The sequence below is a fragment of the Peromyscus eremicus genome, chromosome 18 (assembly GCF_949786415.1).
Source record: "Peromyscus eremicus chromosome 18, PerEre_H2_v1, whole genome shotgun sequence".
In the NCBI taxonomy this organism is placed as follows: Eukaryota; Metazoa; Chordata; class Mammalia; order Rodentia; family Cricetidae; genus Peromyscus; species Peromyscus eremicus.
The window spans coordinates 16,544,231-16,571,273 of NC_081434.1; the positions used below are offsets into that span (position 1 = coordinate 16,544,231).

General features: G+C 36.1%; 1 protein-coding gene across 9 annotated transcripts in view; it reads right to left on the reverse strand.

Annotated features, from left to right (window-relative positions):
• The window catches only part of Kcnc2 (potassium voltage-gated channel subfamily C member 2), a 194,129-nt gene that overhangs the window by 2,749 nt on the left and 164,337 nt on the right, over positions 1 to 27,043 (reverse strand). For 3 of the 9 annotated variants that reach the window (XM_059245335.1, XM_059245333.1, XM_059245329.1), the window contains exons 2-3: positions 6,394 to 7,321; positions 3,858 to 4,022 (exon numbers count right to left, since the gene is read on the reverse strand). In XM_059245335.1, coding sequence (XP_059101318.1) covers positions 3,858 to 4,022; positions 6,394 to 7,321 — 1,093 coding nt within the window. Of the gene's footprint in view, positions 1 to 301; positions 430 to 3,857; positions 4,023 to 5,902; positions 6,007 to 6,393; positions 7,322 to 27,043 lie in introns of those variants that run through there. The other 6 variants (XM_059245337.1, XM_059245336.1, XM_059245330.1 and 3 more) reach the window with 5 other exon arrangements.

Consider the following 27,043-nt stretch of genomic DNA (forward strand, 5'->3'; position numbering starts at 1 on the left):
TCAGTCCAAAATTTTCAAACTAATCTATTGTTAGTGATATCCATGTACTTAGATGAAACAACTTTTCAGGAACATTAGCTTGGTTGTTTTCCTTAACCACTCAGCCAGTGACCCCATTCTGTGACCTTTCGAGTGATTCACATATTGAAGCATTTTCAGTAGACTATTATAGGCAGTTGAATGAGTTTGGGGTGCATCTCATATAAAGTGTGACATGAAGTAGAAAGCAAGACATTTGAATGAAAATGGAGTCCTATCACACAGCTTTGGAAATAAACATTTTGGCAGTTCCACTGAACAGTTACAGGGCTGGAAATGAACTTCCTGTAGGGCAACCAAAATTGAGTAAATGCACACAATTCCAATGAGCTTCTTGTCTGGTGCCTCCTCTAGACTGTGTAGTACTCTCCATGGGTTCTAGTGTGCTTGCTGAATGTGGGGTGAAGAGAAAAGAAAGAGTCCTTTGTAACTACCTCTTCTTCTTTTAATTGGGACTGAAATAATTTCTCTATTAATCTGACATAGAGAGGCCAAGACAAATATGCATCAATACAGACTCCATAATAACCTTATAACAGGCTAACCCTGGATGGAACAGGAGAGGAGAATAATGACCACTACCCACATGCACACGCATTGATTTCCAGTAGACTGGATGTCTTCTAAATGGTTTTGTGAATAGACATTTCACCATCCATTAATTATAATAGTGGTTTGGGAGATATATTTTCTGTTGAATAAACATTTATTTGCCTCTGTTATTTTAACATCCTTTATTATAAAACATAGAAGAGGGTGTGTTTTCATTCCATGCTACTAGATGATGTGATAGTTAATGAAAGAATGTCTTCATTTTTTTTTAAATTGAAAATAATTTATCCTTACATAGAAACCAGGTGCATGGTAACTCCATTATTACTGCTCTTCTCTACAGTGACTGACACTATAACTTGGAAGATTACAGAGAAAATGATTTTTCCTATGCAGTAGAAGTTGATTATGTGACCTAAAAATGTAAACTAGATTATAAACATTGATGAATGTTAATTACTGCAATGAACATATTTAAAGGGGTACTTTATACCCCAAGCCCTTTATACAATTCTCAGAAATATAATGATCTATTAGATAACTTTATTTTAAACACCCAGTGATATATGAATCTTGACTGCTATTCTAAATGTTAATTATTCTTCAAAATTATAGATTTTAAAGTAAACATTTCTTATTTTGTTTACAGATCCTTTTCTTTTTAATATCAGTAATTTAATATCATTTGAAAAAGCTCTCCCCACTTAGCAACACATATTTAATTAGTAAAATTACATTTTCTTTATACATCTTTAGTTTTAACTATTCTAAATATTTCTGATTAGGAATTCTGATACTTTTTTTTTTTTGCTTAATTAAGCTTTTCCTGGAGTGACTGAAAACATCAATGAAGATTTAATTACTAAGTTACTCATGATAATAAACAATAGTAAACCTACTTAGACCCAACATCAGAATACAAAATTCAAATTTTATTCAGCTTCTAGGAGCATGTGCTCAATTGGGATATTGTCAACACTGATATATATATGGCGTGCATGAAGGCTTTAGTTTAGATAACTACTCAAAGGCAGTTGTAAGGAAACACAAAGGTCTTAAATCTTGGGAGGTTACTCTTTAAATGAATCTTTCCTTTCTCTAAAGGAATTATGGAATGTTTTCATATTTATATGTGAAATAACAAATAGGAATCCAATTTTTTTTATTTATACAGAGAATTTTTTGAACTTTGAAATAAAATTAATAGAATAATCAACTTGAAAAGTGAATAGATCCTATAGGAAGTAAATATTGGGGTAGAATAAAAGAACTCTATAAGCTCTATAAAGGAACGAGGAAGGGCAATGGGTGGATTTCTGGTAGATGTGACAATAGAAGACAAAGCCGAAATGGCTGTGTTTCCATAAACAATACCCACATGGAAAGAACATGCAGCTATGACATAAAGAAGCAAGAATGTGGAAGAGTTGGTGTGGGAAGGAATGATGAAGCACAGAAAGCACATGTGAGCTACCCGGTTTCCAAAAAAAGTCCTCATTAAAAAGTAAAGTTTTCATGTGTGAAATAAAATTACATGTATCTTTCCATGCAAAATAAATATCTTATTAATTGCTTTGTTCACAAAGCTTTGCAATTTTGTAGTAAAAGTTGATATTAACGTGCTATCTTACAGTATCCAAAGGTTTTCTCAGACTATTCTTGACAGTTTAAAGTAGAAAGTATTATTTGACATGGAAGAAAACTGATATCAAGACCTTTAAACATATTACCTTTGCATGAGCACTGCATACAATGCTTTAATGGAAGATGCATAAAATACATATGTTTGATCTCATATACATGTAAATGTGTATACACACATATATACGTGTACATATACAGAGATAAAGCTTGTTAAGATATATATGCACTTAGTAAAGTATTTTGAACACAAGATATTACTACCTAATGTGTATACATATATTTTGCTCAAATACTATAAGAATTTAGCTATCATTTAAACATTTAAACTCTTCAGCACATATATAAATGTAAAAATAATAAAGAAACTCATTCAGAGAACTGTAACACATTTTAGCTCAAGGAACACATGGAAATGATGAAAATAATTGGGATGAAGAATTATTTCAAATATTACTCTTCAAAAAATACTGTCATTGTTTTCATGCCTCAAAGACATTGAAGCAGAGAAGAAACAAAATGTTCAGAAGAAATGAAAGAGAACTAGAGTATGAATTATGTGATACTTTTTAAGGAGGACATCTTAAAACACTAAAGAATTAGAAAAACTGCTTTGCATAACAAATGTGGACCTCAATTACAGAATAGAGTGGAACAAACATGAAAGTTTATGTTTAGATTTAGTCAATGATGGTAATAAATCATTATAGATCTTGTCGGGCGGTGGTGGCGCACGCCTTTAATCCCAGCACTCAGGAGGCAGAGCCAGGAGGATCTCTGTGAGTTCGAGGCCAGCCCGGGCTACCAAGCAAGTTCCAGGAAAGGCGCAAAGCTACACAGGGAAACCCTGTCTCGAAAAAAACAAAAAAAAATAAAAAATAAAAAATAAAAAAAATACATCATTATAGATCTTTACTTGTTCTTTAACAAAGACACTTGCTCAACCATTTTAATTTTGTTAACAAATATTTATCATCTCCTATATGTTAAGCGCTGTTTAGTGTCTACTGAAAAATACTAATGGATTTAATAATTATTTTATTATTAAAAATGTGTATTTTTAATCACATAAGTGACCTTTCAAGTGATTTTTTTAAAAATGCACGTGGCCGAGCAGAGGATCTTGCCCATTGAGGCAGTCAGAGAAGTTACTGGTTAGCTGCCTAAGTAGGTATTGAGAAAGCTATTTAGAGGGTGTTTAGTTCTTCCATCTGAAAAAGAATATGCCCTTATCGATTGTTTAATGGTCATCAATTACTTAACAAATAAAGTCATAGAGTCATTTAGTGAGTACTGTTTTAATAAAAAAGATAACTTTTAAAGACTATTAAAATAATTAATGACTGACCTAATGATATTTACCTCTTCTGTTAAAATTCTACCCATAGACACATGGTAAATGAAAGGATGAAGGAAGTATAAAGGAAAAAAAGGGTAATGCAACAATAAAGTAGTCTTTCATAATGGTGATTATAAAGTGCTTATAATGAGAGAAGATGTGATGGAGAGTATCAAAGATCATCACATGCAGCGTTCCTTGGAAAATGAGATGAATGAGCATTTTGCATCACTCTTACTCAGCGGCCAAGTTACCTAGTATGATTTGATTAAATGCAAATGCCTACCTTTCCTGATCCCTCCATCAGATGTGCACGTGTAATCACCTGTCGTCAACAGGAAACATGTTTCCCCTCTTCTGTTTTTGTCTCTGGTACTAGAGCGTCTGATGGGGAGCCTTTCTGGAGGTGATAATGGCGGCTCACTTCCTGTACTGTCGTCACCTGATAACACTGGTCACAGCACCATGCCCATTGACAGACAGTGATGGATGCGGAAATGAGACAGTACAGAGAGTTTACAACAGATGCCTGTAGTCCAGTCACTCAGTATACAAAACACAGTAGTCACATCACAGTATTCACCACAATAAAGAAAAAAATTACACGGAGTAAAATGGAAATGTATCGAAAAAGGGAGAAAGGTTCCTTACAAAATTCTGGTTCGTTTTTGGAATCTATCTCATGGATAATTAGCTTTCACATAGGTGCTATGAACTCAAAATAAGTGCAGTGACCAATTAGCACAGAGTTACCATGTAATGTGTTACATGTTATTCAGATACTATGAATGGAGATGGTTAAGAGTATAGTATCCTTAAGGAAAATCTCTGAAGTAGTTACTGGTCTTGCAGTTCTTAAAGAGGCATGTTTTCCCTACTTTTCTTAGACTCTATTTCCCACCCACCCCACCCCAAAAAAATTTTATTTAACATAATCCCAAAGCATAAGAACTACCATGTCACTTTGAAGACTCAAAATCATTTTGAGCAAAATGTACAGCAAGATCCCCCATGTCTGTGAAAGTGATGTTTACTTCTGCATGCTTGCCAAGGGCTTTCTCTATACCTATATCAGCCTGCACACTAGCTTGACATTACAATATTGAGTAGAGAGGAAGATGTGTCCTCTTTGCCCATGCCTTTCTTAAGGATTCTGCATAAATACACTGAGAGCAATGTCATAAGTAACAACCTTCTCTAAGTTCTCCCTTTCAGATAGATATTCTTAACACTTGTCGGATATGTGCTGATGGAATTAGCAGGTGAATTTCCAAATGCATATAAGGACTGAGGAGGAAAATTTTGAACAGCAGTTCATCTCCAGTCACACTTCTTTGAGTCTTCTGTTTGCCTCATAAAAATTTTCAGAAGCATCTAAGATGGGACCTTGTTACTAAATGGGACATGAGATCACCTGCTGTGGGATGGTCTGTATGGCAAATGTGTTGCTGATTAGTCAATAAAACATTGATTGGCCATTGGCTAGGCAGAAAGTGTAGGCGGGACAAGGAGGAGAATAAAGCTGGGAAGTGGAAGGCTGAGTCAGAGAGACACTGCCAGCCGCCACCATGACAACCAGCATGTAAAGATGCCGGTAAGCCACAAGCCACGTGGCAAGGTACAGACTTATAGAAATGGATTAATTTAAGCTGTAAGAACAGTTAGCAAGAAGCCTGCCACGGCCATACAGTTTGTAACCAATATAAGTCTCTATGTTTACTTGGTCGGGTCTGAGCGGTTGTGGGACTGGCAGGTGAGAGAGATTTGCCCTGACCGTGGGCCAGGCAGGAACACTTAAGCTACAATCACCAACAGTCTTTCTTTTTTTTTTTTAATATAAGAAATAGTTAAAGTAGATCTAAAAGAGTGGTATATATTTACTTTAAATTTCAAAGTAAGCTATTTCAATTGTTAATCTAAAATATATTATATCTTACTAGGACATAATAGATAAGCAAGAACTCTGCCTTGGCTTGGACAGACTGACTCTCAAGCTAGACTCAATCAGCTGTAGATTACATCTAGCATACAGGGAGTGGGATTCCAGCAAATGCCAAGCAATAAAATATTCAAACTTCAGTTCTAGAAGAGAGTAGAGACCAAGGCACAATGCCATAAGAAATGATTGTCAGAAAGAGGTGGAATTTTGTCATTCATTACCATGAACAATGGTGAGTGCTTTTTTTTTTTTTTTGCATTATATGTAACTTTGCATCATGAAAAGTATTAGGCTTAGAAATCCCACCTAATTTTAAAACAATGAAAATTTGGTCAAGCTAGCATATTACTAATAATGAGCTTTCTCATTGAAATATCTGTCTTCCACATCACCTCTTTAGTGTCTAGGCCTTTGATGTGCAAGCATCCATTCTCCTTAAGTAACTGCTTCTCATGAATGAGGTTGAGATGCAGAGTACCATGAGGCAGAGGTAAAACTGAGACAAACACACCAAGCCAAATGATATGGAGGTGAACATTTTGAGAATGAGGAATGGAAAATGGTTAAGATCATACCATCACATCATGCAGAGAAACAAAGAGACATTGGTACAGAAGCAACAAATGGGCAAAAGAGAATATTGGCACCATCAGCAGAGGTCAGTCCCACCAATGTTAGAAAACCCCACAGACCTGCTCTGCAGATCTATATGTAGAAATGCTAACATCTAGCTACCTACAAGTCTCACACAAACACACACTTTACAAGGAGGCAAAACTGAAAACTCATGTATATTTACAGAAAACAAGCACAGCTACCTTCTACCTATAGGATACACTCATCTACAAAGTATTCCACGGATGCATTTGAAATCGTGCCTTACCTGATCTGTTATGTTCCAAAAGCCGGTTTTCTTTGCCCAGACACGTGTCACTCTGGGTACTGTTGCAAGTCATATTTAATTCTGTCTTGCAAAATGTAGGTGAGCTTGCCAGAGGAGCAGGAGGAATGTGTTTCTTTCTTTTTCTTGGAAGTTTCTGCTTCGCCATTGCCAAGGAGTAGTACATTCCAAAATTGTTGACAATGACAGGCACAGGCATGGCTATTGTCAGCACTCCAGCCAGAGCACATAAGGCCCCCACCAGCATCCCTGACCATGTTTGGGGGTACATATCCCCGTAGCCTAAGGTAGTCATGGTCACCACAGCCCACCAGAAACCAATGGGGATGTTTTTGAACTGTGTGTGCTCACTAGCTGAAGGGTCATTAGGCTGGGCTCCTACTCTCTCAGCATAGTAGATCATTGTAGCAAATATCAAAACTCCTAGAGCCAGGAAGATGATCAGCAGCAAAAATTCATTGGTACTTGCACGAAGAGTGTGTCCAAGCACCCTCAGACCTACGAAATGGCGGGTGAGCTTGAAGATTCTCAGGATCCTCACAAACCTAACCACCCTGAGGAAGCCAAGCACATCTTTAGCAGCTTTGGAGGACAGCCCGCTGAGTCCCACCTCTAAGTAGAAGGGGAGGATGGCCACAAAGTCAATGATGTTCAAGAGATTTTTGATGAATTCAAGTTTATTGGGTGAAAAAACAATACGGACTAAAAATTCAAAAGTAAACCACACCACACACACTCCTTCTACATACGTCAAGGCAGGATCCGTTTCGATTTCATACTGGAGTACTGCACTTGTGCCATTGATGACTGGCTCTGTCTTGTTTTTAACAATATTGAAAGCTTCGTGTGTCTCCAGGCAAAAGGTTGTGATGGAAACCAAGATGAAGAATAAAGAAGCAAAAGCAATAAACTGCAGAAAGAAAGAAACAGAAATACAGTGACCTGCATAGACTTATATCTGAATCCAGAAGACACTGATCACCACCAACCCAAAGGGATAATGGGATAGTTGAGGATTTCACTTGGGATGGTTCTCAAACTCTAACCAGGGTGGGCTTGTATGGTTCTCCAAACGCTTGTCTTTGCTCACATACAGACAAAGCTTTGCTTTATGTTGTGTGAAAGGGGGAAAACTGTGAAGAAACCATGAAAATTATTTCAGCACAATCTTTAATGGCAACGTTCTGAAAAATGAAACAAAATTATGGCGATAGCTCTAATTTTGACAATTGCATATGACGTGGAAATTTTTTTAAAAAAGGTTTATAACTGCACATATAAGTCAGATTACAATGGTGGAGACTTAGGAGCCAGGTACATGTAGCTGTTGGTTTCTACAAATGTTTTGGATATCACACAATATGAACATGAAAAGAATACTTGCAGTGTACAACAGTACATTGAAGGTAGAGACTGCCCAATTAAGTAAGTCTGGGTAGGGGACAAACTCAACCAGCAAGAACTAAAGGAGAGAAACTGAGTTAGGGAGACAAATTAAAATACAATTATCTTCCTATGCTTAAAATAAGAACTTGAAAATGCTGAAGTAATACCTTATAAAGCTATTTTTTTCCAAAATTAATGATTCTACTTCTTCAGTTAATGATATATAAAAGCATACATACCTACAAATGCAGATTAGTCCTAAGAACTCCCAGTTATATACTTCTAGCTAAAACCACACACTGCTGAACTGATCCACATCGATCTGCATAGCAGCGCTACCACTATCCCCATTTTACAATTCAGGAACTGGTCAGGAGCATTCACATCCCTTTTTTTCTAAGTCAGTTCATAGAAAGTGACAGGTGCAGACAATTGCTGTGGGATAATGCTGTTGTACAGTGGTTTAATAAAACACTGATTGGCCAGTAGCCAGGCAGAAAGTATACCTTGGGCGAGCAGACTAAAGGAATGCTGGGAAGAGGAAGAGCAGAGTTAGCCAGACACAGAGGAAGCAAGAAGTGAAGGCAGAACTGAGAAAAGGTACCAAGCCACATGGCTAAACATAAATAGGAATTATGGGTTAATTTAAGTGTAAGAGCTAGTAAATAATGAGCCTGAGCTAATGGCCAAGCAGTTTTAATTAATATAAGCCTCTGTGTGTTTACTTGGGGGAGTAGGAAAGATTTGTACCCACCTTGGGCCGAGCAGGACACAGGAAAACTTCCAGCTACACTACCACTATCCCCATTTTACAATTCAGGAATTGGTCAGGAGCATTCACATCCCTTTTTCCTAAGTCAGTTTATATACAGTGACAGGTGCAGACAATAACCTGACAAATTCAGCCAAAGCTTCCACGCCTTAAAGTTATCAAATTCCAAAAAGAAGAATACAAATTGTTGAAATCTCTTCCCTTAGACCAGGGTCACACAGTTCTTAATACTACAGATCTGAATATTTGAAATGCAGGTGTTGGAATGAAGGGCACTGCTGTCCTTCACAGCAGGCATTGCAGAATGGCTGAGACTTCTACTATTCTCTTGTACTATTCTTCTAATATCTCAGAAGCCATACTTGCTGAATGAGCAAGCTGTTCCTTTCTTAGATAAACAGTGGAGTCACCAGGAAAAAGAAATTGTAATCAAGCAGGAGTCTCTTAGTTGGAAATAATGGGAATATTTCCAATATCCAATCTGTCTCTTTACATCTGCTCTTCAAGCATGGATGCCACTGAGAAGGGCTGAGCTCTGTCTCATGAAAACAGCCCCTCCCTCTTTTGAATTTAATAAGCTTGTGAGGACATCACAAAATGACTAATCAGGACTGTGACTGTCTGCCTTAGATAACCACCCCAAATTAAAGAGTTACCTATGTAGTCTGAGCACATTCATCTTATAACATCGAAGAAGTGTGACTTCTACAGCTTTGGCCTGTCCCCTATGCACATCTTCCAAGCACCCTTGGTTTTGGGATTATAGTCCAACTGTTCAGTTCTACAGAGGCATTTGAGACACTAACTTTTTCCATTTCAATTTTTCATTTCATGTTCAAATAAATACACAGCTTGTTCTGTCAGTTGTAAGACTTAGTATCATTACAATTTTACATACACTAAATGATGATGTGCTGTAGTTCTGCAAGTGGTAATTCATTCAGAATTGCACCCCTATTTTAGCTCTAGATTTGAAAGATGTGTTTGTTTCTGATTAAATTTGAAAACTTTTGTTATTAGAACCTTGCCTATGGCCCTACTCTTCTCCCCCACCCACTCTCCCACAGTCCCCACAAGGCCATTCTGTCTCCAGCTTTTCAGATTAGGCATAATATTTTAGCATGCAAAGTCTATGATCTAATAGTTAAGCTGTAGTTTGATGGTCTGCTTACACTGATCTTCAGTAATCACTTTTTTTCAGTTGACTCTGTGGTCTTAAATGTCATCATTACATGAGACATTCTAACAGTTTCATCTTTCAGACAGTCCTAGTGTGCCTGCCATATCCAAACAACAAAACAGTTCTATAATAAGCATTGATGTCTGTCAAAAAAATTGCTGATATTTTTATAATTTGGCATTTCTCTATTATACCATCATTCATTAATGCATGCATAGAGCATATTAGATGCTTCTCCTTGCCAGGCCTCAGGTCAAGCTTTAATTTAATAGCAGTTAATGAAACAGAATCTACTGTTTCATTAATTCACAGGGCACCAAAGATACAGACATAAAATTCATTAATCACAGAAAAGATTTATAATTGTAGTTGTCATAAATTCAGTAAAGCAAAAATAGATGAGATTTTGAAAGGATAAAATGTGGACTGTACTTGGGATGAAGGGTCCCTGAGACCTTTGTCCACAGACATAAATGAGGGATGAGCAGAAGTCAACTGTATAGAAAGGCAAGAGTTTTAAAACCATGTAAGAAGCATTTTTTAAAAAAAAATCATTCTATGGCTGTTTGTTTTGAGAAAGGATATCATAGCTCAGGCTAGCCTTGAATTCTCTATGTGTGTGATGATGACTGTGAACTCCAGGTTCTCCTGCTTCCAACCCCCAAATGCTAGGGTTACAGGCATACTCCACCAAGTATGGATTTGCAGTAGTAGAGATCAAACTTGAGGTTTTATGATTGGTAAAAAAGAATTCTATCTATCAAGCTACATCTCAAGCCAGTTGTTTTAATTTTTTTTTCTTTTTCAAATGATGGTTGGTTGCAACACCACAGAGCTGCAGGTTTTCCAAATCTGCCAACAGTGCATAGACTATTATTTATAAACCCCATCTACCACACAGACTGTCTTTGTAAAGATTAATCTATTTCTCTGAGGAAATATTATTAAGCAGAAGTATCACCTTGGTGGTATTAAAACATGGCTATAAAGTGACTTTAGATCAGTGGGTCTCAACTTTCCTAATGCTGTGAGCCTTTAAAACAGTTCCTCATGCTGTGGTGACCCCCCAACCATAAAATTATTTGCATTGCTACTTCATAACTGTAATTGTGCTACTGTGATGAATTGTAACATCTGTGCTTTCCGATGGTCTTAGACAAACCCTGTGAAAAGATCATTTGACTCCCAGAGAGGTCACAACCCCAAGGTTGAGAACTATAGCTTTAGAGACACTTAATTACTGATAGTGCTACTTTGAGCTCGTTATTCTATATGATTTACTTGTTTGAAACTACTGTACTAAGTTGAGACGATATAAAAGCAGAAAGTGCATACTATCGTGATTTTTTAAATTTAAAACATAGATGTATTTTAGTAAACCCTCTAAAATACAATTATTACCTCAAAATGCTATTCTAGAATACTGTTTTTATGTGCGTTGAAGCAGTTGTATTTGGAAACAATTTAAGTTGACCATCCTGCTCCTAGAAGAGGGTAGAACAAAGCTCCATTCAACAAAATCCACTGAAGAATATACAAAAGTATGAATTCTTTACACCCCACCACCATGAGATATCAGACTTTGTTCTGCCGGAAGAGAAAATCTGCATTTAACAAGCTTCTTAGGTGATTAATATGCATATTAAAATCAAAAACCAATTTCTTGTGTGTTTTTTTCAGAAAACAGATAAAACAAATTATCTAATGAGTTGGAAGAGTTTTCAACTTACAAACATCCATCCATATTCTTAAATAAAACTCCCTAGGGGCTTACTGATAAATATTTACCAGCTCAATAGAAGCATGTCTGGATGTTTATATCTACTTTGATGTAATTCTTTTTCTTCAAAAATAGTTTTTGAGCAAATAAGACATCTGAACAACCTATAAATGCAAACAAGTTTAAAACATAAAGCTTTGGAGACGAGCAGCTATTTCTGCAAGCCTTTGCTGCATGCAGCTATCGATATTTGTGTCACCATTATTTTAAGAACCATAACAAGGGGCTGCAGAGGTGGCTCAGCAGTTAAGAGCATTGGATGCTCTTCTAGAGGAACTTGGTTAGAGGTGCAGAGATATATATGCTTCCAAAACTCCCATATGCATGAAATAAACACAAAGGTTAAAAACTATTAAACAACTATAATAAGAATTTAGAAGATGCTTCTGCCGAAAGCATCTGCAGATGCTCAAGTAATAACTAAAAGCAAGATGGAAGTTTAGCATCACTGCCTTCATGTCTCTTTCCATGTGAGTCATTCTCTTCAGTCACCTTGGATTCCAGGAACAACAGGGGTGGACTACGAAACTCTTGTGATGAGCTGAAATCCCTATACAGATTTCATCAACTTTCTTCGCTCCTAATAAGTTCTACATGACCAATCCTGAGATGATTATGATCAATCAGATCACAGTTTGACCAAGACTGCTTGTTCCTCTTGATACTGACACTTAAAGCTCATAAATACCAACACAGGACTATTTCCTCATCTCCCCAAAACTGTCAGTCTGTTTGGAGTCCCTATCTTGATTTTCACAAATTCTTTTCCCATTTGATTTTTGGGGGAGTGATTCCTTTGGGGTCCTCAGTATTGAGTCTTGGGCCTAGGACTTCTCAGCTGGACCATGCCATAATTTTGTATTTTGCATCATATTTTATTGCTGTATCATAGCTATGTGTAGCTTTCACTTTTAGGTACTTTGTAAATCTGCCAGAGAATGGTATTACTAACATTGTAAAACATTGATTCCTAATGATCGTCTGCTGTACTCACACAGAAATCCCTGTCCCATTGTCATTGGTGCACAGACTCACAGCCCAACATTTTGCAGGAAAACAGAATCAGAATTGGAGGTCTCCTTTGGGTCCCTCCCTTCAGAGATCAGGGAACCCCATGGAAGAGAAGGAGGAAAGATTTTAAGAGGCAGAAGGGATGGAGGACACCAGGAGAACATGGTCCACCAAATCAACTAAGCAGGGCTCACATGGGCTCACAGAGACTGAAGCAGCAAGCACTGGGCCTGTCTGGGTCTGTACCTAGTCTGTAGCTAGAGTTATCTCCAGTCCCACCCGGGCCCACAGCCACTCAGATAAACACACAGATGCTTATATTATTTAAACTGTTTGGCCTAATGGCTCAGGCTTCTTGCTATCTAGTTCTAATATCTTAAATTAGCCCATTTCTATAAATCTATATCTTGCCACTTGGCTCATGGCTTACTGGTACTTTACATCATGATTCTCATGGTGGCGGCTGGCAGCATCTCCTGATTCAGCCCTCCAGTTCCCAGAATTCTCCTCTCTCTTTGTCCCACCTATACCTCCTGCCTGGCTACTGGCCAATCAGCACTTTATTTATTAACCAATCAGAGCAACACATTCACAGCATACAAATATCCACAGCACTGGTCCTCTGTGTATATATTTTGTCTGTTAGCTCGTTGTTTTTTTGTGGGGCTCCTAAGAGTGGAAGTGGGTGTGTCTCTGACTCTTTTGCCTGCTCTTAGGACTCCTTTCCTCCTCTTGAGTTGCCTTGTCCACCCTCAATATGAGTGCTTTCGCCTTGTCTTGTTTTCTTCTGTTTGGCTGTATCTAGGGGTCTGCTCTTTTCTGAAGAGGAAACAGAGAGGAGTGGAAGTGGGGAGGGGCTCGGAAGCGTGGAGGGAGGGGGAACTATGGTCAGAATGTAATGCATGAGAGAAGAATCTATTTCAATAAAATAAATAAATAAAAATAAATGAATAAGCTAAGGCTTTTAGCATTTAAAAAAAGAGACATCTATTTCAGAAGTAGATAATTGTTATGTTTATATAAAGTCAGAAAGATAAACAATTTTTTAAAATTGTTTCAAAGTTAGAGACCAGTCATGAACTAAAATGTGAGAGTTATAAGAAAGAACATGTGTGCTATATGACATAAGAGGAGTTAGAGATTGTCTTCTACCTACTTGAGATTAGAGGATGCTTAAGAAGGTAAAAGCTGAAGTTGGAGAAGGGAGGAAAAAGGCAAAACTTCTAAGGAGGAGCAGAAGTTGATGGTGTGACTCAAACAATTACCTGCACAGGTTCACCAGCAGAACACTGGACAGGCAAGGACAGTATCGCAGCGTAAGATAACACCACCTCTGTTTACCACTAGCCAAAATCTATTAATTATGCTTTAAATCATAAAGGCATTGGCCCATGTGAAGACCAAAAGTGGAAATCATCTGTGAGACAAGACAGCCAGAGAGGTTCAAACACAGAGCAGAGTACTCAGTGAGGGTAGAAGTCATCAGAAGTTTGACATCAGTGAAAATCTTAAGAGGAATGCGTATGCTGTCTCCTGTGGGATGAAGAGAAGCTTGGTTTATTAGCAATTTAGTTTACATATCAAACGAATGGGTGATGCTAGGAGCTTTGAAGATTGCAATCACCCAGAGGCAAACATTGGCTGCATTAGTAACAACTTGACGTGATTTATCTGAACTTTATTTTAAGCTCTTCTGGTACAGAAAATGTCTTCTTTTCTGGCTCACTGAATAGAGCTGAAATGGTCAAATGTGAAGTTAGAGTGAATATTAAGAAAAACAAATTAGAAGGAAAGAAATTGGGGAGGAGATAATTTGGTTTTCTCCTTCACTGAGCTGCAGAGTCATTATTAACTGGAATTATGTCATATCCATTTTCTAATCTCCTACTCCTGGAATGGTCATTGGTGCCTAGATGGTTAGCAGAGATGAAAATGCAGGTGGAAGAACTTGTCAGAGGATAAATAAATGAGAAAAAATAAGATGCAATTATATTTCTTTGGGGGTAAAAATGCTAATTAAAATTAACAGAAATTAATAAACTAATTGAAGGAAATTGTCAAATTTACAACAGAAGCCAACCAAAGAGGTCCATTTTTCCCCCAAATATTGCCAGCAGTGCCCCCCCATCCATTCTGCTAATAGAATGTGTCTGACAGAGGAACCAGGCGGCATCACGTTGCCATTTCTTTTGCCTTTCCATCATGATCACACCACAGACTCCCAAGACATTAAATGGAAATAAAATTACACAAGTTAAATAATTAAAGGGTTCGAAAGCTTTCAGACAAGGTGTGTCATGTGGACTGAATTCAGAGAATTGCTGCATAATTCCAGGAAGTTTCAGAATGGCATTATGCTTTTTTAAAAAAATGAGTTGTGACTCTAATGGGTATAGTGTCCATGGTTAGCTGCATAAAGTGGATACTTCTTCTTCTTCTTCTTCTTCTTCTTCTTCTTCTTCTTCTTCTTCTTCTTCTTCTTCTTCTTCTTCTGTTAGCGTCATGATAAGTGAGTCCTCAGAGTCAGGGCATTGCATGGACTATATCAATTTATGTAAGTCAAACAGTCACACACACACACACACACACACACACACACACACACACACACTATATATTTAGAAAGAGATTTTTGAGAAGAGATTCTATTCTTATTTTCATAATTTTCTCTTTCCCATTAGTATCAAAGTAAATGAAATTGGGTTCTATAGCTTACTCACAAATATCAAGCTTTGCAGTTGATTTGTGTCTCTTATTTTTGTTCCTATAACCTATGTTCATTGATGTGATTTCTTCACATTTTTTTTAAATTTCGCTTAAAAACAATTTTCTCCAAATAAGGAATTTATACATTCTGTCCTCACCAGGCCAAAAGCATGAAGTAACTATTCAGTTTCTGATATTGACTCAATAAAAGGATAGATTTTTTTAATATATTAGTGGACTATGCTAGGGTCCCAATAGTCCCAAAGCAGAATCTGTCATCTCATTTACCTAATAACTCCTGATCAGAAAACTTGACCTATCATAGAAAGAAACCTTAAAGGGAAACTTGTTATGAAGAAAATAAAATCAATCTTATTAAGTCAATCAGGCAAGTTAATGCTTGAAAATTAACATTATGGGAGATGTTTCTTTGTGACTTTAATATGTAATGCAGAATTTTTCACTTGCTAATTCCAAGTTAAATAAATCCACTTTTAATTTATGATCTAAGGACATTATATGTTTTCAAACTGGGATACCACGCTTCTACTATATTTTCATTGCTTTCTTTCTTAAATAAATGACATAAAGACAGGTGAAGAGCAAGAACATTCAGGACCAAGGTATCAGATGCTCATGAAGACCCAGATACAATATTTGCACTTTAAGAAATCTATTGTACTAAATGTCCATACTAAAGCACAGGAAGAATGAATGTATAAGAAGATGTAATTAGTTAGCAATTGTATTTTGAAAGATGCACAGATGCACGAGTTGATGGTATACCCATAATATAGTATTAAATAGTGGCATAGGTTAACATGTATTAAAATGAAATAGTCCCAAATAATAGTGTTAAAATAAAAACAGATGGGACAATAATATACAGTCTAACTCTGTTTCTCTATGTACACCTAAGGAAACAAATAAACAGAAATACTGTGTTTTAGTAGCAGTATATATATACATATATATGTGTATATATATATATATACACATATATATGTATAAGGCAGTAGCATTGGATTGGGTACTGCTAGTGGAGTATTATATATAGGTATAATATTACATATATAGGTATAAGGCAGTAGCATTGGATTGAGTATTGCTAGTGGAGTATTATATATAGGTATAATATTACATATATAGGTATAAGGCAGTAGCATTGGATTGGGTATTGCTAGTAGAATATTATATATAGGTATAATATTATATATATAGGTATAAGGCAGTAGCATTGGATTGGGTATTGCTAGTAGAATATTATATATAGGTATAATATTACATATATAGGTATAAGGCAGCAGCATTGGATTGGGTATTGCTAGTGGAGACTCTTGTCTCAATTTAGATCTTCATACAAAAATTTTAATCACACATCATATGTTTAATTTTAAAATAAAATTTTAATAAGACAATAACTAAAAGAATATTATATTTAGTGTTTGAAAACCTATTACTGTGAACATTTTTCTGGCTTTATTAGTCAAAACTTATATAGCAGAGTTTTTGTTTTTTTTTTTTCTTTGCTCCTACAGCCTCTTAAACTCATTAGAAGCTCTTGGTTGTGTACCTATTCAAGTCTTATGCACAAGCTTTGCCATAATTAACAAGAGCATTGTGCTTTTCACAGTGCTATGGCCTAGAAGACGACAAAGCACATCTCCTTCATTAGTGAATCTACCCTTCAGAGTCGTCCAGACAGAAGTAACTAGGCATCAAATCTCCTGTTCCCATGGAGAACTGAGAACGGCTGAGCTCCTTCTCAGACTGGAGACATCAAGCTTGCATCATCCCTTTCTCCCATTTAAAAATAGAACCCCAGGTTTTTGTGAATTCATAGGACTATATTAGAGTGAGGAAAGCTGATCGCACATCAGTAGAGCCTCTGCATATGATTATAAGGTTCAGACATCAGTGGGGATGATGAAGTTTCAGGCATCTATTTATAAGCATGTATATGACATGTGATACATATACCTTTTTATACATGACATATAATATACAAGTTCAGATTATATAAAGAATTTATTATATTATGAATATAGGCCTCCAAATTAATATGACATAATTTAATATCCATTACACAAAAAAGAAAATATTGTTACGTATTGACTTGACCATTAACATTCATGTATGCCCTAATAATCTATTTTTTACTCTGTTTTTTAAATATTTTTGTCCAATATTAATATACAACATTCTCTTTATATTTTTATTTCAGTCTAATTTTAAGAAAATCCTAATTGTTTAAAGTCTGTTCACATCTAAGTATTATTTAGGAAGATATAGGCAAGGGAAGTTTGCATGATTTATTAGTGTTATTGCAATAAATGCCAGAATATTGTCATGTAACCAACATTGAGAATCATCAGTTACAATACACAGAGCAATTTTAGTTTTGTAAATCTCATGATAAGACTTAAAATGTTTTTCTGTACACACATTTTACAAAATTAATTTTTATTGTTTATCTATACGAAAGTAAAAAAATGCCACTTCTCACTTCTAAGTATGATTTAAGCTACATTTCATAAATTCATGACATAAGGCAGACTTTCCATTTCTAATTTCAGTTATGGAAAATGCCACTCCAAATTTCTGTCTTTAATAAAATACGTGAACTTGTGTTTTAAGTGACTCAGTTTGTCTTGAGATGAAATCACCTATTCCATCACAATCTAGGATTTGAAGCCTGGATTTTGGATTTTGTAGTAGACATGTACCCCCTTGGCTAGTCAGTACAAGTGAGGACCCCCTGTCCATTCTGCTACACTCCAGCAGGCATCCTAGTTTGTGTCTGGGTTTAGCTAGTTTGTGTGGGGGGTTAGCTAGTTTGTGTCTGGGGTTAGCTGACACTACAGTCTTACTTTGTGCTCTGACTGAAAGCCATGCACACTTTTTCATATACTTGGTAATCCTCCCCAGGAGACACAGGGAAGTTTGTGGTATGACACAAAAGCAGTAATATAGGCTGTGGAAATTAGAATCTGGTTACAAGAAGCATATTAATTAAAATCCAGAAGGGATCAGTTTGCAATGCAATGGAGATGCACTGGAGTTGGGCCTTAGTATTGCTTACCTTCACAATTTAGCTAGAGCAACAGATAAGGAACTGTGGTCTGTGGACTGCTAATGATCCTTAGATCTTTTCTGGGGTTCACAAATAATAGTACTGAAGTAATACTAGGAAATGATATTTAATTTTCCTCTCATTGCCTTACTAGTTTACAGTGGAATTTTTTTAGTGCTCTGGGATATGGTATCTCAACAGATTGACTGCAGAATCAGGCAAAAGAATCTTAAAATAATTGTCTTGTATCAAGCCAAATAAGAAAGATATTTGAAAAAGTAGACAATAATGCCATTCTTTTTCAGAATTAGTTTTCTTTTTAAGATTTTAATTTTTAATTTTATTTAAGATTTTTGTTTTTAATTGAAAATATGTATGCTTATATCACTGGGCAATTTCTAGTTCAGGAAAACCACTGAGTCCCCGAACTTTTATAAATTAATAAGAGGACTAACTCTTCTGGCTCACAATGTCTCCAGGACATATGCAACACAGATGACTCCTTTATTAGATTATAAACAATATGCACTTACTTTGCCAAGAACATTTCACAAACATGAACAATTTGGGCTCTAATCTAAGGAATTCTAAGACTCACAGGAATTTTGAATAGACAACAAATTTGGCCCACTGCCCAAATACTGGGGTTTATTGAAATGAATTGATCTCATTTACTTCTATGAGTCCAGCAACCATCAATGTACCAATAGCAACTAAAATGTCACTCTCCAGCTGATACTTTGTGTTTGTGATTCATAATCTTTATTTCCAAATCAATAACACCCTTCACATTACTCACTGCAATATGAAGACAATCAAAATGGTGTTCACACGTTTTTGTACTGAAATTCTGATCAACATCAAAGCACACTTCCTAATGTATTGTTCAAGTCTGCTTTTTCACTATATGCTTTTCATCATACCTTCTTCTTGTTTTGTATACTCTATTTCCAATTAGCCAAAAGGACACAACGACTCATTTTATTCCCTCAGTGCCTCCATCTATTGAATCACTGAATCCTGTAAATTCTGACTCTAAATATCTATGACATCATGATCCCTTTTTCTCCATTCCTGGAGCCAAGGGCTTAGCTTTTAATTTGCCTTTAATTAACTTTTCTTCATTACTTGGAATAATCGCCCCTTTAAAGAAACAAATGTGACTCTGTCCATCTGTTCAAAATAGTTTAATAGCTTCTAATTACTTGCTAACCCATAATATCCTTTACCTATTATTCAAAATACTTCTTCACATGGACCTTCTTAATCTACCCTTCCCACTGTGAATATCACCATCTCCACGATGTACCAGTCATATACATATGGTTCTATTTTCCTTTTAAATACAGCTGTTTGCTTTGTGTGCTAGCAAAGAAACATACAGAATTAAAGATTCAACTCAGAAGTCAAGTGATCATTGAAAAGGTCCCTAATCAAAAAGACACAAGCAAGCTCTTTTTGTCAGCTCTTCATTCCTCTCTCTACTGCAACATTCATTTCTGCTATATTATCTTTTCTTCTTTAATAACTTTTATGCTTTTTCAGAGTAACTTTAATTTACTTATGTGCTAAAAGCATTGAGGCTCGTAAGCACTGAGAAATGATGCTAAAGGTTTCCGTCATGTCAAGCATAAAACTACATTCATTCTTGCTTCCTTTTTTCACAGCTAGGCATTTCCTCCAAATAGATTTTTAAGGAGGCTCATGGAAATAAAGGAAACAAAGTCACGGGAAGAAAAATAAAAGCTGTGGAAAGCAAAGTAGAACAAAGTAAATAAGAATGGGACATTGTCAGTGTTTCTAGACAAGTCAATGCCAGAGATGTGAAAGGTGGACATTTAACCTCCTGAGGGAAGGAGGCACAATGTCATACTATGCAAAGTCTGGAAGAAGATATGAAGAGGCTCACTGAATGAGATAATCCACTTTTTTTCTTTTGTAAAGTAAAATAAAATACAGATTTCAAACGATTAAAAACCTACTTGGTACTCAGAAGTGTATGTGGCAAGTACATGAATACACACACATTACTGTGCACACAACAGTACTTAGAGATCATCAGAAGTCATCACAATATTTCATTTTTTTTGTCTTTCCTACAACTAAATGTGTTAATTCTAACAGAAAAGCTACACAGATGATGTCAGTGTTTGATCACATTTTTGGGTTTAAACTTCAGACATTAGTAGGAAATAATCCTGTTTCTGAATGTCAAATGCTCCTGAATACTATGACTAGAATTGTCAAAATAATACTCCTTTTAATGTAACCTAACACAGAACCATAGTATCTATGTATTATTTGTTATTGCTCTTGACCAATTTCCTCAAAATCAGTCTGTTGAACTAAGAGCATCAGGAAAGTTAAAAATTCAGGCATGTGCCACTGGTAAAGACAATCCAAAAATGTAAAAGAAGCTAGGAATAAGTTTACAATGCCAGTAGAAATGCTATCTTGATACAAGAAAAGGAATTATGTTAAAAACCAAAATGCATTTTTAAATTCTGAAAGTGATACTAATAATAATATTAATAGGCAAAACTCAAAGAACATATATATGTGTGTGTATATATATATATATATATATATATATATATATATAATAAACTTTTATTTCATTAAATCTTCTGGACAAAGAGCATAGCAAATTGCTTTAATACCATCTTACAGAGAATGAAATTGAGGTTTGGAGAGTAGAATAAAGCTGTCTGCTTTATAACATCTCTATTATCTCTAAATGTGTCTTTTTAAGCAATAATTTTTCACTCTACTGAACATAAATGCTAGACTATTTGTGTAAACAGTACTTTTTCACATATGCAAAGACACACATATTAAACTTTGGTTATTGATAGATAAGGTATAATAAAACTGGGAAAATGAGAAAGTCATAAGCGTTTCTTCCTCACCATCTTATGGATTCTTCAAAGTCCTTATAAAGTAAATGCATAATAATTAAATGCTTGTTTCCCATATGTGGAGCCAACTAAGGAAATGAATGTGTGGGTAAAATAAAGTACATATTTGGGCACTAAAGACTGGAAAATTGTATAACCTATGAATGGACAAGTGTAAGCTGGATCATTCCTTTTCCTTTATATTTTCCATTCTAACCTCTATGCTCTTGCTGGTGGAAGAAGTGATGTTTTCATAGATTATTTAGCTCGTTTCAGAGCTTCAGGAACAAGGTTTAGAGGCCTTGCCCTTGATACAGAGGTAACAGAAGGAAAACTACTGAATATTTAATAAAGCTAGAAAATACTGCATTTAATATGCTCTTGGGCTTGCTCAGAGCTGACCCTCAAGGAGAGCCAGAGTCTCTTTCCACATGTAGATGCTCAAACATAGAGTCAGCCATCCGTTCTCTGAAATGACTCCCACAATGTGAATGGCTACAGTCTTAATACCAAAGAGTTTTCTTTAAAAATTGATGTGAAATGCTCTTGGCTAACTGAGAGCAAATGACTGTGAACTATCTGTCCTTTAGGGCTTCCTGTACATTTAAAAAACAAACAAAACAAAACAAAAAAATAATTCATTTCTTTCTTCTCAGACTTCAGCTCTGTTGACAATGACGAGATCTTAAGCTTTGTGCTATATTATTTTGATTTCTCATTTTTGTTTTCCTTTACTTGGAAAAAAAAGATAAATTTTAGGAATACTAAGCAAATCAGTCATGCAAGATATTCAATAATTTATTGCATACCAGACCATCTTTTTTTTTCATTTTTGATTTGACAAATGTAAATATTTCTTTAAATGCAATAAACTTTTGAAAAGATTAGAACTGAAAAAAATAATCCTCATCCCTAGAGGTCAGAAAGGGATTCATGGGATTCTTAAAAAAAATATTTCATGTGATTATATTTCTTCTCTGTTCAGCAAACTTCTAATTTTCTTTTATAATATTTTGGAGAGAAATGTTTTGAGACAGGGTCTCACTAAGAAGTCTCAAGGTTGTGATCATTCTTGTGCCTACCCCCGAAGCCAGGGCACCACAAACATCTGCCACCATGCCGGAATTGTAAATATCATCACAGGTCACGTGAAAGTCTGCAATTTGATGAATATGTATTTTCCAACAAGCAAGTAAAGGTTCTCAACTGTAAGGTTCTAGGAAGACCAAGATGAATCCCCACGTGTGAGAAATATATAATCTATTTGGAGGGGGAAAAGAGAGAACCAACTGCCTTTAAATGGGTAGGCAAAGTAAGTCCAATGAGGATGACAAAATGCTGAAGAAATCATCAGACTAGCCCAGTCTCCACTCATGCTTCCATATACAGAGCAGCTAGCTTCTGTTCAGCTTATCCACTGCAGCGCTTTTGCCAGAGGATGAATGGAGCTCTTTTATGTTCACACTTCTAAAATCAGTAAATAACTAGAGGTTTCTCCATCTGTAGGAGTCTCACCAGTCAGTTTCCTAGAGCTTCATCCCATTAGTTTCATGTTCTGACAGTTTTTCTCACTGAAATGTTTGGGTTTTGTTGGACTGGTTGGTTTTTGTTTTATTGAAAATATGTATTTTTTCTCATATTATATATTTTGATTATGGTTTGGCCTCCCGCAGCTCCCAGAGATCCTAACCAACCCCCCTCCCATCTGAATCCACACCTTTTCTGTCTCATGTGTTCCTTGTACTTTTTCTTTGGTTCTTTTTTTTTCTGTTTGTTTTGTCCCAGTCTGCCTTGTTTGTCTTGGTTTTAGCTTATTTTATCTTACTTTTATTCCTTAGATGTCAATCTTTCTTTCTAATGACAGTCAGAAAAGATATGGATCCTGATGGGAAAGGAGGTGAGGAGGAACTGGGAGGAGCTGGGGGAGGAGAAAACATGATATATCATAGGAAAAAAATCTATTTTCAATACAAGAGAAAAAGAAAGGAAAGAAACCAGGCATCTAAGGAATAATTATAAAATAAACCCAAAACAAACAGAAGAAAAGAGCCATAAAAAGCACAAGAAGATATATATATATATATATATATATATATATATATATATATATATATATATATATATATATATATATGCTCCTACACATAGGAATCCAATAAAAAAAGGTCTATGGTAGATTGTGTGTTCTGATGTTTTATATCATATTTGTAAATAACTTTTTATATTCTGAGATTATATTTACATCATTTCCTCCTTGCCTTTCCTCCCTCCAAGCCCTCCCTTGTAATCATCCTTGCTCTCTTCCAAATTCATGGACTTTTTCATTAATTCTTGATATGTGTGTGTGTGTGTGTGTGTGTGTGTGTGTGTGTGTGTGTGTGTGTATGTTGTGTGGGTTGGTGTGTGTTATGTAAATATTCTAAATATATAAATACATATGTCCCAGTCTATATAATGTTACATACAGAGATCACACATCTTTATGTAGAACTGAGGACTTTGAAGCAACTCCCACTACCTTCCACATGAGTATGACTTTTGGTGTCCTCCTTGTTCAGCTCCTGTGTAGGCAGTCCTGTTGGCAATATTTTTATGTGTGTAGTTTCTGAGCTTCCTGGGAGATACTGAACCTCCTGTTCATTTGGCTCTTACACTCTGTCAGTCCCTCTCCCTGAGTGATCACTCGGCCTTTGGTACAGAAGTTGTACTAGTGAACTAGTGGATCTTGGAGAAGAACTGACAACCACCACTTTACTAAACCAGTGTAATTACTACTCTAGTCTAAAGACAAAAGCATAGAAATTACTTCACAATGTTGTTTTCTGACCTCTCTATATACTCCATGGCATGCAGACACACACACACACACACACACACACACACACACACACACCCCATACACATAATAATTAACAAATTTAAAAATATATCAACCACACACACACACACACACACACACACATCATACACACAATAATAATTAACTAATTTAAATATATATCAACTTGACCATACATGAAACAATTTTAAAGCTTTGAAGAGTATGAGGAAAAATCGGACTTAATTTTTTATGACCAAAAAGATTTTATATATATATATATATATATATATGAAAAATAATTTTAAGATTCATGTTCATATATAATATAGTTTAACAAGGCAAAAATCAAGACCTTAAGGTCTCCCTCTGTAAATCTTTGTTCACTTCTTTTTCCTGGAATTTCATACGTTTTCTCCCTGCAGTAGTAGTGATGGGAGAGCTGATTTGCTGACATGACTCAGACCTCATTAGCTGATAACTCTCATCTAGTGGATGGGATGCAATTTGTGACTCATGGTTTTCCAGACACTTCTATGGGTACTTGCAGCTGCCTCTGTGCAGACATTGATGTGGCTGCTGACCTTGAGAGGCATCCTTATCTTTTTCGTGACCATTCTGTCTAGGTTACCTTTAATGGAAAGGGTCCTTGTGGAATAGTGACTCGAAATCATGCTTTGTGTTCTGCTTTGTTGGTTAACTTGTATCCTGTACCCTACCCTAATTCTTACCCAGTAGGATTGGAAACCTATGTTCAAAGACCATAGGATCTCACCACAGGGTAAAATGGAAGAAAATAAAATCTAAAAGTAACCTAGTTGGAAAAGGCTATTGTTAACAAAAAAGAATGAAGGAGACTGAGAAATTCTTGAATAATTTCAATAAGATGGAGGACCTTGAATTTACACACTGACCATAGGAATGAAAGTTACTTCAAATGAGGAAGTTTTAAAATGGTAAGATGAACGTAACAGCAGGCCAGAAAGTGAAAAAAATGTCTCTTTCTCAGAAATGGTGGCAGAAAGTAATACCAACTAAAGATAATCTCAAGAAAGCCCTTTCACTTTGGCACTAAGGCTAAAAAAAAGGGAAAATAAGCTATAACCAGATTATTAATGTGTTTAGGATGCCGTCATGGAATACCACCTTAAACAAAATGCAGAAGTTTATGTTCTCATGGTCCTGAAGCTGATAGAAGGTGTGGCGAGAGGGGAAGTCACTTCCTGGTTTACAAATAGCTGCTTTCTCCCTGTCTCCTTATTTCAGTGGATGAGTGCTCCATAATCTCTTCCTCCTCCTGTATGGACCCAGCCTTCTTGGATAGTCTTCCTGTGACCTCATTAATCTAACTCTGCCCTTAGAGATCCTATCTCCAAATACAGTAACAATGGTTTATGGCTTTAACCTCTGAATTTTGTAGTAAGACATATTTCATCTACAAAACAGATGGTGGGTTCCATGGTCTAAGAGAGAATAAGAGAACACAATGTCTCAGGTTGTTCTAGGAACAGAAAAGTATTAGAGAGTAAAGAGATGGGAACACAGAATGGAGGAAGGATTCTGAAAGAGAGGACAAGGAGTTAGGATCAGATGTGGCATCATTAGAGCTGGTGAAATGTTGGCATGCAAGTAATAATAAATCACAGGCAATAGAATTGAATTAAAACTCTGGCTTGAGTTAAATAGTATGAGTTAGGAACGATAACGTAATTAAACATTCAACTTATGTATTATACCTCAGCTTCTATTGTGGCCAAATAAAAGGACTTCCCATTCTCACAGCCTGCTTTGTCTGACTCTAGAAGGGCAATTACCCCACAGATAATGACGACCATTAATACAGAGAGTGAGGGCAGCAGGCATGTGGTAGTAATGGGCTGGAGATGATGATGGGGCAGTGCTAGAAGGGTAAAATAGAAGACAGGCAATCGATTGTCACTTGTGGGCTGAAGATAGCTGAAACTTCCATTCAATAAGCAATCATTGGTAGCCAATATGAAGTGTTTGAAAGCCTTAGAATTCTTATTATACACTTGGGCAGTACAGCAATCCAATGGGCCAGATCTAAAACAAATGCCTTCATAATTTATACTGGACATGTCTAGGCAGATAAGAAAGAGCAGAAAAAATGAGATGGTGAGGCAAGACTGATCATGTATGCCTACATTTCTTCAACTTGCCAATGAGTTCATTTTCACTTTCTATTACTATTCCCCCCTCTCAAATTCATTCTGTTGATTTGGATAAATTTTAAAACATCACAACAAAAGCTAGATAATTGCAAAATCCCTCAATATTATAAAAAGGATTTTAACAATAGGTGACGATAATGAAAATATGATGAAAAACTGTCCATCTGGTTGGAAATTTTTGTCTAATTTCAGTAACTAGAGAGAAAAACGAAACCTAGGAATCAAGGATGATACATATGTGCATAATCTCCACTGAGTTCGATTTTGAAACATTTTATTAGCACCTTTCTACTGTCGCTCCTTTGCTACACTGCCCTGAAGCACTGTTTCAGTCTTCTGTGCTGATTGGCTCTGTCAGCTTGACACAAATCTAGACATATCTTGGAGGAATTTCAATTAAGGTATTCTCTTCATCAAATTGGCCTGTAGGCAAGTCAGTGGGGGCATTTTTTGGTTAATGATTGACATGGGAAAATACAGCTTACTATATGGCAGTTCCACCACTGGAAAGGTGTCCCTGGGTTATTTAAAAATTCATGCACATCCATGAGGAGCAAGCCAGTGAGTAGCATTCTTCTATGACCTCAGCTTCAATTCCAGCACCCAGGTTCCTGCTTTGAGTCCCTGCAACGGCTTTCCCCAATGGATTGTGACTTGCGATATTTATGCCAAATAACCCCTTTCTTCCCAAGGTGCTTTTGCTCATGATCTTTATCATAGTAATAGAAACCAAACTAAGACACCCCCTGTCAGAATTTAACAGATTCTAACGCCATTATCTCTCAGCTCATTTTTTACCTTTCATCCTTCAGAACTA